General features: G+C 42.1%; 1 protein-coding gene across 1 annotated transcript in view; it reads left to right on the plus strand.

Moving 5' to 3' along the window:
* LOC147660774 (T-box transcription factor T-A-like) overlaps positions 1-12,513 on the plus strand; it is a 69,489-nt gene that overhangs the window by 42,825 nt on the left and 14,151 nt on the right. The window contains exons 2-5 of the mRNA XM_086951472.1: positions 1,670-1,934; positions 8,090-8,224; positions 8,619-8,680; positions 9,367-9,422. Coding sequence (XP_086807598.1) covers positions 1,670-1,934; positions 8,090-8,224; positions 8,619-8,680; positions 9,367-9,422 — 518 coding nt within the window. The remainder of the gene's footprint in view (positions 1-1,669; positions 1,935-8,089; positions 8,225-8,618; positions 8,681-9,366; positions 9,423-12,513) is intronic.

Here is a 12,513-nt window from a genome sequence, read left to right on the forward strand (position 1 = left end):
CATTGGGTTTTTATTGTTTAATTTTCATGATTGAATTTTTCGCATAAGAAATGTCATGTTATACTTTGATATCTATGCTTTAAGGAGAAAGAAATTGTTTTACTTTTGATGTTTTGAGAATTTATGATGTTTTAGTATGGTAAAGAATACATACAAAAGACTTGAGTAAACATTTGTTTAAAGCAGAAGCAGAAGTAGAAAATCAATAGGCCCTTGGCCTGAGAGTTGTGCGCAGCATAGCCCTTGGCCCACAGGGGCTCATTTTATTCATTCATACTTAGGGGGGTGGTACCCCTTCCCGTTGCTTCACACGCACAGACATTGTTAACATTAGTTTTCACTATTGGTTAAAATTTTGCGTACCACAGGTGTGCAGACCCACCCACATTTTCTTATTTCATTCAGGCATTCCCATTAGGCTGTGTCTTTTCCAACTTTAGCTAGATGGGTGAAAGAGATAATGCAAAGATCTGGTGTGGGTGTAAGTTTGCTTAGTACTCATTCTGTGAGGGGAGCGGCTTGTATAATGGGTGGCAGTCGGCAGGACATTTTGCGTTGTTCTGATTGGTCATCTTGTTCCATGTTCAGGCGATTTTACTTTAAGCTGGTAGAGAGTGCAGCAGATTGTTTGATTGCTAAGCTTTAAACTTGCATAATATTGGCCTCTGGGTCTTGACACAGAATGTAGATTTTCCACAGCCTTAGTGGGCTGAAAATCTGGATTTTATTAAAGACACAGAGGCTAATATTATCCCTTCCAGATTGATCCCTTCCCTAATGTTTTGATTATTTATTATATTTTTATACAGGTCAAGTTTAGGATCTTTAAGATGTTCATTGGATTCTGGTGGAGGAAGTAGTGTTCATTAAAGAAGAAGTTGCAGCACGTTTTACAATGTTATTTTTAGAATATTTTTAAGTTTTGAGTTCACAGATTTATAAAAGAAGGAAGAGGACTGGTTGCTGGGGGTTTTATTAACTTTGGAATGTTTTGAATTCTAAATTCTATTGGCTTTAAAGGTGCTACAGAGTGATGGCAATAAAGTATTTACTGCATAATATCACACTCTGTGTCTTTATTAAAATCCAGATTTTTAGCCCACCAAGTCTGCGGAAAATCTACATTTTCTACCATTCAGTAACTCAGAAATCACAGGATTTATGACACCTGAAAAAGTGATTTGTCTCTACCATAGCTAGTTAGGGGTGGATCCCTCAGAACATTTACTCAAACGGAGTTCGCCACTTAATGTTATGGGGCATATTTATCATTGTGTTGTGTCGCCCTTATGCCATGCAAGGGGGGTGCAAAGGCTTCGTAACTCTCAAGTTAGATTTATTACGTCACTCAAGGCCGCCTTGCGTGGTTCTGCATGGCTTGATAAATCTGGAGTTATGCAAGGCAGTGCAAATCGCTGCACTGTGTTACTCTGCCCCAGGGAAGCGTAATGAGGAGAAATATCTTTATTTCTGCTTGTTTTTTCCTCTTTCTATGTGTGAGCATTCTGTAAGAATGCAATGTATGATGTGAAATATGCTGCATTCCTTCCCGTCATGCAGCGTAGCAAGGTGGCTTGCAGTGCTGCATGATATGATTATGAATCTGCCCCTAAGTGTGTAGATTTCTAGTGGTGATTCCAACCTAATATTTTACACTTCTGTCTTGCAGGAGAATGTTCCCTGTGCTGAAGGTGAGGATATCGGGCTTAGACCCCAGTGCCATGTATTCCGTTCTCCTCGACTTCGTGGCAGCAGATGGGAATCGCTGGAAGTATGTGAACGGAGAGTGGATTCCAGGTGGGAAGCCAGAGCCCCAGAGTCCAAGCTGTGTCTACATCCACCCTGATTCGCCCAACTTTGGAGCCCACTGGATGAAGGCAGATATCACCTTTTGCAAAGTGAAGCTTTCTAACAAGATGAACGGTGGGGGCCAGGTAACTGCAAGGCACAGATTAGAAAGGTTGTGAGGGTCTGTGGCAGAATTGAACTTGAATGAAATTGTTATTGCTCACATTCTAATGATATATTATCATATACAAATACAAACGTAGGGGCTTCCCATGTTAAAAGTAACGCATATACTGAGGCAGTTCTTGTTAATCATTTCCCAAAATCTATTTTGCTTCAAACACCAGCAGATGATGTGAGTCCAATTCCCTCACCCCTCCTTTCTCCATATTACAGCCAAAGCTGTTTGCCGAACTTTGAGGGTTTCTTTTATGCAGAAAATCTGGTGTTCAATAAAGCAGCCACTTGGATTAATATTGCAATTGTTTTAAATTGGCCGCTTTCAACAAGGAGCTGTTGAACCTATTTATCTGGCTCCAAGCTGTGGTAGAAATTTGCAGCCCATCCTGGGTTTCCCATTTTCTCTGTGCTTTCTGATATAATTTACCTGCCACTCGAGCTCGAAAAAGGGAGGCCCAACCACTTATCGATATATGGTGTTTGTGATCTAATAGTTGCCCTGCTAACTCACTGGCTTCAGTAATATGTATAAGTTGTAGCTCTAACAAAATGCCTCTAATCCTGGGGTAGGACCATTGTAAGATTATTTTGCTATCTTTAATACACGGTTCTATTTCGGGCCAGATTTTTAGCCCCCCCCCGCCCATTAGAAAGTCTCCTATTTACGAAAGCCCTGACTTCTCCAGTTAGCTATGATTACTGGATCTAACAATGGATCTTGACCGATTTGTAAGTCAGCAAGGAGTGTTCCTCCATTTATATTGGGGATCATCTAATACCCAGAAAGCTGCTTTTTTTGCTTAATACTCCAGTTTAGAGTTTTGTATCTAACTTTTTTGGGTGTTTTTATTAAACGCATGAAGTCTTGGATTAGATATTCTTTGTGAATTAAATCTAGTAAAAAATTGGCGTATCTATTAATAATTAGTACCTTCGTTGTTCTGTATATGGTATGTGCAAAGTTAGCATAGTAGTATTCTTTCAGGTCAGGGAGAGCTAGTCCCCATCCTGTCACAGGTCTAAAAAGTGCATCTATTGAAAGCCTAGAAACCTTTTTTGTCCATATGAATGTGGAGAACAGACCTTGAACTTCTTTATAAAATGTCATTTGAACCGCATTTGGAATAGCTAAGAAAAGAAAGTTACATAAATGTTACAATCATCATGCAAATTATGGCTACTCGGCCTATTATTACTTTTGGAAGATCTTTCCATTTTATCAATTTATCTTTTATTTTATTACAAAGAGGAATAAAATTTAAGGCATAAAGATCATTGACGTTTTCTATAACATACACGCCATAGTACCTCCTAGGCCGAGTATTGACTATAACTATTAAAATAATGTCCTTTTGAGAAACCAAATCAAATATTGTGAACTTCCATATTTTGTAAATATAGCGCCGTCTTGGACATGCAGGGATCTTCCCTGCCTAGTCAAAACTGGGCATCGTTCAAAAAGAAAGTCAGAAAGTTGCTCTCCGCTCTTTCTTCCTACATTTGGAGCAGATTTTTTACTTTATTGGAATTAACAAAGACTTCTATTAGTAATCCTGGAGAGCTGTGTTTGCTACAGCTTTTCCAGAAGTACTTGCACGCTTAAAAATCTACTCATTGAGAAATGTAGATAGTGTGTATTTCTGGTGGGAAATGTAGTATTGAGTGCATTTACACTGAATACAAGGTCATCAATTGGGGCTAGGTAGGAGTTGCATCTGATTCCAATTTGTACCCTGGTCTCAGAGGTCATGAAATTAGTAAAGGTACAGAAAGTAAACAGGGCTGTAAGAGCTATATTTAATTTCTAAACATTCCACTTCTTGGCCTTCCTCAAGCCTCTCAGTAGAAAATAGGGGGGTGTCAAGGTCAACATACTCATACTCTCACATTATGGCAAAGGACTTACATGAATAACTAACCTGTATTTTAAATGTAGGTCCAAGCTGGCCAGATCCATTCCATATTTTCAGAATATCCAGACAAAACATAGTAATATACAATAAATTTGATTTGCACTGTGTTGTATCGTAGGTTCTTTCCTTTGTGGAATGCCTCTGTTCCAAAATTCTCTTGTGTCTGTTTAACCCTGTGGAAGAATCTTTTGAGTCAGTTTAAAAACTCCCTCATCTGCGTGGATGTGTTATCTTACTTGGATATAAAGACATTTCGTACTACTTCAGACGTTTTGGAATTGCTTCACACTCATTCACACAATAAGAATTTCTCCTGAAAATGGACCTGATCCCGAACTCCTGAATCTCCACTGGATACCCACAGCTAGAGTATAACTAGGCTGAGGTTTTAGGTTTAAACCTATAATAACTGATAAAACCCCTCTGAAACAGAAATAGTGCTCACCAGTAAAAACATATAAACACTGAAAAAATACCTGCACAACCACAAATTCAAAGAAAGGAAAAAGAGAGTGAAAGAGTCATTTTTAATCTTCCTGAAGGGGCCAATACAGTTTAACATTGTTATACAAGCTAGCAGTAAGAAAGACTGGACTAACATTTGCCTGCTTGACTTTTGATGTTTAGGGATGCCACTAAAATATTGTTTTTTCTTCCTTATGCTTTTTTCAGTTTTGTGGTCTTTGGTCTAAAGATGTAGAGTTTAGAAGCATGTTTTAGGTCTTGTTTGATTATTTTGTAAACTGTAGAGAATCAGGAAATATCAAAATCATATTTGATATTTTGGCTGCGTTTGATTCTTACACTGATAGGTAAAATGGCTGATTTCATAAGAATCTTTCCTAATATGTGTCATCACATTTACCCACAGAGAGTGGGTAAAAATCCACAATACATCAGCCCCCAGGGCCTCATTTATGAAAAGTGACGCATCGCTGCGTGAAAACAGCGATGCGTCACTTTTCACTGCGCACTCCTTACGACATTCCTGATTCGTCATATTTAATGTATGACGCATCATGTCGCAAGGAGTTACAGATACGTCAGTATTTCTGACGTATCTGTAAGCGCAAAAGTGACGCATTGCTGGAGTGTGTCACAAAAGTGACGCAACTCCAGCAATGCGTCCTTTCACATGGGGAAAGCCCCATGTGAAAGGGCTTGCGTCAGTCTTACGCCTGCTGTGAGGCAGGCGCAAGATTTTGACGCAACAGCGTCCTAAAAGTGACGCAGTGAAATCTCATAGATTTCACTGCGTCACTATTACGAGGCTTTTTGCGGTGGAACGCCCCCTCTGCATACATTATACCTGACGCAGGTATAATGTGGCGCAGGGGTTTAAAAAGTGACGCATCTACCTAGATGTGTCACTTTTTAAATATGGCGCAACAAGGCGCATTTTTTACACCGCTGGTGCGTCTCAAAAAGTGACGCACCGGCGGCGCAAAACTGACGCAAGGCCTTCATAAATAAGGCCCCCAGTTTCTAGTGGGTCAGTATTGATATAAGATGAATTGCCAGTGCCTCAGGCTTTAAACATTCAATGCAAGGTATAGTGACAAGTATATGTAAAAAGAGCGCTATCACCAAGCATCTGGGATAGTGGTGAAAACATGACACCAGACTTTTGGAAAACATGGAATGCAGTGTCACTTGGAATGCTCTGCAAAAAAGGTTCTTTCCAAGTTCAACAAAGATTGGAGTGATATTGTTTGTATTTACAATGATCCAGCTATGTATATGAAAAAGTTGTGTGATGACCTGACAAAATTGATACCTGAGCTGAAGTGATTCCCTGTAAGAGATCCTTGCCACTTGTTAGATGGTATGCTGAAAGCATCTTTACAATATTCAGAGTTAATGAGGGAAGGTATTGTCTTTTTAGTCCATTCTAGTGCACTGTTTTCTTATGCACAGGAACTAAAATGCAAATATTTATCATTTTATGCTTGCTGTGGCATCAAAGAAAGAGTCATCCCAACTGTGTTCCTTAGCGGCTGTATGACGTTACATCGCATAGTAATACTACGCGATGTCGATTTCACCGACATGCCATTACATTGCATACTTTTACCACGAGTATGCCTTTACCACGCATGCCATTACAACGCAAAGGCATGCTTGGTAAAGCTATACTGGTGGTTAAAGTTTGCAAGGTAAGTGACAACCCTACCCCTACACCTACACAACATACTACTCCCTAAATCACTACACAATCACTACTACACTACCCTAAAACCTAAATCACTACAACAGTACCCTAAGCCCTAATACCCTACACTAAACAAACACACTAAAACGTGTTTAAAAAACACACAAACGTTATAACACTACCCTAAACCCTACAACAGAACCCCCCACCCAAAGCTCAACCCCCCTTACCTCTCTCCTCTCCAGCGTCGCCGTCTCTGCTCCCGGTTCCTGCTTCCTCCTTCCTGCTTGGTGCACGTCGTTGTGAGGAAACAGCCTAAGTTTCCTCACAACGACTTGGATAGCCGCTGAGCACACCATTGCACATTACAGCGCATGCGATGTAATGATATGCATGGTTTTTACCACACGCTGTAACACCGCATGCGTTGTAACGCATGCGATGTAATAGCAACGCGTGGTAAAAACCGCGTTGTGATGGCTGTTTCCCTCCTTAGCTGAAGGTACTCAGCCCAACGGGCTATGAATGCTATATTATCCATGTGGCAACCAATTACAGAATTTTTTCTGAGTGTTGATGCCAAAGGCAAGAAATGTGAGGATCTTTATTCGCATATTTATAGTGATGTGAAAAAAGTACACTCTACTGCATTATTAGATTTTTACAGGAATACATAACTGCTGTAGTGGGCATAATAAAAAAGCTAGAGTCTGAAAAAACCCTTTTCTGCCAAGTGTTCAGCATAATTGGTGTAGATGTGAAACATCTCCTTGAGAGTACGCTGGGCAAAACCTTTAGTGGCTTTGGCACTGCAACATGCTCCATGTTAGAGTGCTTGCCACTTGGTAAGCAAAGCAATATTGAAGAGCAATTCAGGGACATTTATTTTACAATGTATGAGAAATGGCTTGCAATGATGCATAGAAATGTCCCTTCACCACCAATGGCATTTGAAGTCAATGAAACCTCACTGTGGTACTCTGTAGAAGTTCTAGATCCCTTCAGTAAAGGGAAATTTCCTCCGTAGTTTCAAAAGTGCTGCTTCATTTTTGACCGCCTCATTAGCTCTGAGGGCATAAGCGCCCAGCAATTGTGTACTGGCTGTTCTGGCGTTGCCTGTCCCAAGTGCCAATGTTGAGAGGGCCTTTTCACAGAAGTTTACATGGGAAAGAAAGAGCTAGGGCACATGACCAAAGACTCACTGAAGAAGTATTGTATGGTCTACTACAATAAGTTTAATTTACAAAAATCTATTTGGACCTCGTATGCGCTATATGTATACTGTCTATATACCATGTGTTATCAGTGCAGAAAGCAAACAATATTAAAAGCACAATGTTCCATAAAAACTGGTAAAACACTTTTTCTGTTGTTTTTAGTGGCGCGAAAATGTGTAACCACTGATAACAACTGGTTTTTAAGATATTGAAATTACTTGAAAACAGTAAAAACGAAACACCAGAATTTACCAAAAATAGAAACTGAAAACAGGAAAGCCTAAGTATAACAGAGCCAAAAAGTAGGGCTGGGAATTAAGGGTGAAAGAGAAATGTTGACAACAGAAACCAAAGGTGAAAGTCACTCAACAGCACCAGAGACTGAATACAGGAAATGAGAAAGGCATGTATGTGTACAAAAAAACTGAATAAGTCCAACTTGGCGCCCTGGAGGTTTCTAAACTAAGACCCGATAAATGGTATATGAAAGGAGAACATTTACATACTTGTGCTTCCTCTGCAGCAGCCTCTCATACAGCCTGAGCAGGGCTGGCACTATATCACCAGCGCAGTCGGTCATGGGCCGATGCATCCTTTATTCATAAATGATGAAGGAATGGTGGTAAGGATTCACTGTACCAAACATCTGTATGCCTGTGTGGCTACCAAAGAATGTACCATCAGCTATGAGAGTACCTGTGATGTGTCACGGGCAGCCGAAACACATCAGTCGAAACCTAGGTGTCAGTGAAAAGTGTTTGGGTGGAGGGATGTCTCTGGAGGGCTTTGGACTGCAATCCCTGTATTTAATGTAGACCTTTTATCTTTCCATGGCACAGATCATGCTAAACTCCCTTCACAAGTACGAACCTCGCATCCACGTCATGAAGGTCGGTGGACCTCAGAAAATGATTAACAGCTTTGCTTTCCCAGAGACCCAGTTCATTGCGGTAACGGCATATCAGAACGAAGAGGTGAGTGCAGATACCTGGCTTCCTGTGCTGCTGTCCCTGACGTAGAATTCATCATTGCTTTGTTGGTGCTGAAGCTGCAACTTTACTCTATTCCCACTCTGACCCTAGCCCAGGGGTGTGTGATAAGGGCCGGCTCTAGGGCAGTGCGAACGCTGCGGCCGCACTGTGTGCTGGTTTGTGGAGGGGGCGCTGACCTCAGAGTGGGCGCTGTGTTTAGCAATAACTTATGATTGGATAGATGAGGGGCACTTTTGTCCGATGGAAGTGAGAGAATCCGAGGAGATGGTCATAGTGCGTGCAGGTGCCAAAAATAATTGCTGCACTTGGTGCCACAGCACTAAAGTCGGCCCTATGTGCGATCTCCACTCTGAACACCTGTCTACTCTCCTTGCAGATCACAGCCCTGAAGATCAAGCACAACCCGTTTGCTAAGGCTTTCCTGGACGCCAAGGAAAGGTTAGTGCTGTTGTGGGGCTAAAAAAAACTCTCCTTGGGCGTGGAGTCTCTTATGGAAGCGAAGAGCGCCTTCTACCAGCGGGGCACCCTTCTGGTGTCAGAATGTGACTAGGAAGGTGGTGGTGGTATTGCTGGTGGTGGGAGAAGCATCATGGGGGGTTAAGGTAAGGCTATGTGAGTGTGTAAGCTACCTGTTTAGAACCAGAAGGAAGTGCTTCATGATATTTTTCCCAAAATGTACATATGAGCACATGATGCATCATGCACAAGCAGGAGGACTGGTGCTTATTTTGTACAGTTGGTTGTGGGCACTGACACTCATTTTTGGGGACAAGAACTTATTTTTCATCATCAGATGATCAGGCGAGAGAGACCTAGAAAGGCAAGGAGGAAGAGAAAGATTGTTATGCAGGGAAAAATAGAGAAATCCGAGATGAAAAAGAAGTTGCAAGTGTGAGATAAAGAGAAAAGAAGTGTAGGGTGCAAAGAGTCATCAAAAGTAGAACGCTATGGTATTCAGCAAACCAGGCATTTGGCAACCCTGATAATATGTAGAGATAGTGGCGGGCTTCTTGGAGAAGCTTTAGGCTCATGTGCTTATTCTTTTTACAAATCTACAACTGCAGGGCAGTGTCAAACCTTGTATATGCTGATAATTGGCAACTCTCCATTTTGTCTTTTTACAGAAGTGACTCACGTGACGTCTTGGACAATGGTGATCCGCAGTCAGGGTATTCACAAAGTAAGAAATGTTTTTGAGACTGTGCATACTAATTCTGAGAGGGGATAATACTGTTCCTTAGGTAATCTGATGGCTACATCCGGGTTGAACGCTCCATATACGGCTCTGTTTTCTCCCAGTTTCATGCCAGTAACAGCCCTGATGCGTAGGTGAGCTGTCCACCCAAACGAAGAGAAGCTACCAGGCAATGGAAGCCCAAGTCCTGCCCTGTGCCACATTAATGAGCACGTGCCTGCCCAATTGTAAATCAACTAGCTAGCAGAAGAGGAAGAGCTCTTTGCCGAATCAGAGGCCAGCAACAGAGGTCAGATCTCTGCCCAGCAAATAGCAGAGACTCTGATATGTGCCCAATCACATTAAAGCTGCACAGGTGGTCTCTTTTGAAGAGCAATTATCTAATAACATGACTGAGGCCATCTGGCCAATCACAGACAATGTGTTACCAGTTGCAAGACATCTAGCTTGCTGCTGGGTCTGGGCCCCACATATTATCCAATAGCAGCTGCAAAATTGGCTCGCCATCAAATCAGAGACCATTATATAGAACGGCTCTCCAATCAGTCACAGTACATCTGCACATGTAGGCGCACCCAATTTATAGAGCAGTCCGCTACCAACATAAGGTGGGCTCCATCTTTAGTCATAGAGCTGCAGCACAGTTGGATTTTCGGTCCTTTCACAAACTACCTGCATAAGCGAGCACTATTTCCAATCAAAAGGAGCAGCATACGTAGGCTTCCAAGGAAATGACTGTCAAGCAGAACAGGATAGGTGCATCTGCCAACTCCGTGCACAACTTGTAGAATCAGCCCCACACAGAGAACAGTTCAAATGCAAGCTGAAATGCTAAGGATGCTAAAGACAAATGTATCTTACATGATAAATAACGAGATTTTATGGGGTTGATATTGATGAAAAATCTGCGAGCAAAGAGTCAAACAATCTGCAAGAATTATTATATAATATTATAAAAGACAATTGATAGAAAATGGAAAGAAGTAGTCTATAAAACTAAAGAATGAAATATAATTATTGAAAAAAAAGCTTAGCTAAGCTCAAATCAGAAGCAACAAAAGAAAATTATTTATTTCTTGACTGTCTGACAGATTTTCGATAACAAACAAAAACAACGAGATAAAATAAAAGTTGATCAAGAAGAGAGTAAATCTCTTCAGACAAAATCTTTGAAAAAAAGAAAAGAACAAGTTGGCAGCCGACTAGGAGCCAAATAACAGAGATGCATAAAATATCCTCTCATCTGCCATGCCAGGCTTCTTGCAGAGCTCTTACGTACATCACCTATAAATTTCCTAACCACTTAATTCATGTGTAGGAAGTACATTGCCAGTATTGGAGTCTCACACGTATAATGGACAAGGTCTGCAATTGGAGTGAGTTTCGGGTGAAGTGTTCAGAAGAACTTAAAATAGAAGGTGAAGATTTGCGTCATGAATCCTTTTCTGGATTCACATGTGCTTCTAATCCGCCATCTAGATTGGGTCTGGAAACATGTTTGTTCTTCTTCTTTTCTTTTTTTGTGACGTCATCGACCACCATTTGGTGGTAAGTCCATCCCTTGTGTGATAACCACATGGTGCCTGCCCTAGAAGATCCTATGCGCGGTCACCATCTTCAGATTTCTTTTCTCCGCCGTTGGGTCTGAAAACACAACGGAAGACCTCCAAAGAATCCCAGTGAGAGACTTCTCGACCCCCGATGCAGGACAACGCCAGTAACGCTTACATGGTTGGAGAATGAAGAGGAGAGAGGCAGCAGAGGTTCATGGAAAATACCCTATTTAAGTTCTGCCCCAACTTCCCCCACAGGTTTGTGCAGTGGAGACCACATGAGGTCTGCAATCTGTGCCTGCCAAAAGACCACAGGGATGAAGATTGCGAAGCCCGAGCAGAGTTTGTGCCGAAAACCTTCAAGGTCCGACAGTGATTAACACCGTACCATAGGTAGTACCCACAAGACTCAGGAATTCCTGAAAGAGAATGTTAAGGAGGCCGAACCAGTGCATTGATGGGAACCTAACGTTGAAGACACCATAGTCGAAAGGAGGACAGCGTTAAAGAAGGCAGTGAAAGACACTGAAAGAAGACGGCAGAAGGTAACAAAAGTGCTCAAAGGCGCAGATGCCAAGGCCTTGGACTCAAGGTCCTCAAAAGCAGCCTCAGCTTGGAAACACTTGATGACTGAAGGACAGCACAAACATAAGGAGCTGCACGGATCCCAACCAAAAGATATGGATGGTGGCAAACCTTCGACGAAACACTTGATGCAAACAAGTGCTCAAGAGGGAGCAAAGGAAAAGTGCAAAGACATGGGGCAGGGGAGCCACTGACACTGAAAAGGAAGATGCCAATTTACAATGGATGTCGGAGAAGGAGCGCTAGAGGTGGAGCGAGAAAACACAGAGGCTCAAGGCCTGAAATGGTGGTCCTTGCCGGGAGAAAGGAGTTTGACGACGCCCTAATAGAGTTTTGTAAACCAGTGAGACTATTGGGAACCACAGAGGTGGAGAATGAGCAGCAGATATGGAGGCCCGGCAACCCTGGAGCCAAACAAAGAAGAACAAGATGAGTGAAGAACTCAAGGATGAAGAGGCGACAATGTTTGAGGAACAAACCCAGTTTGACGATACATGGCTCGACCTCGACACTGAGTCCCCCGAGGAAAGGATAGACAATTGCCCCTCAAGAGCTTCACCACCAGCCTACCTATCCATGTACAATAGCCACATTTACAGGGCAGTGGACACATATGGGGTACAATTAGAGGAAGAAAAGGAGGATCCATGCTTCCTACTTGAAACCCTATGCCTTCCCAGAAAGCTAACCTCTACCTGCCCATGCTCCCTAGCATCCTGGACCAGGGGAAAGAGGCTTTCAGAAAGCCAGCCACAGCAAGTGCAATAACTCCTCGTGAGAAGGAGAAGTACAAACATTCCACACAAAAACCCAAATACATCAAGGGAAATGTCCCAGTGGATTCCATCATTGTGACAACCTGAAGGAAGAGAAATAATGCCCCCACATCAACAGGCAATCACTAGAGAAGGAGAGCAAAAGATTGGACCTAGTGGACA

This window comes from Lissotriton vulgaris, unplaced genomic scaffold, assembly GCF_964263255.1.
Source record: "Lissotriton vulgaris unplaced genomic scaffold, aLisVul1.2 SCAFFOLD_1014, whole genome shotgun sequence".
Classification (NCBI taxonomy): Eukaryota; Metazoa; Chordata; class Amphibia; order Caudata; family Salamandridae; genus Lissotriton; species Lissotriton vulgaris.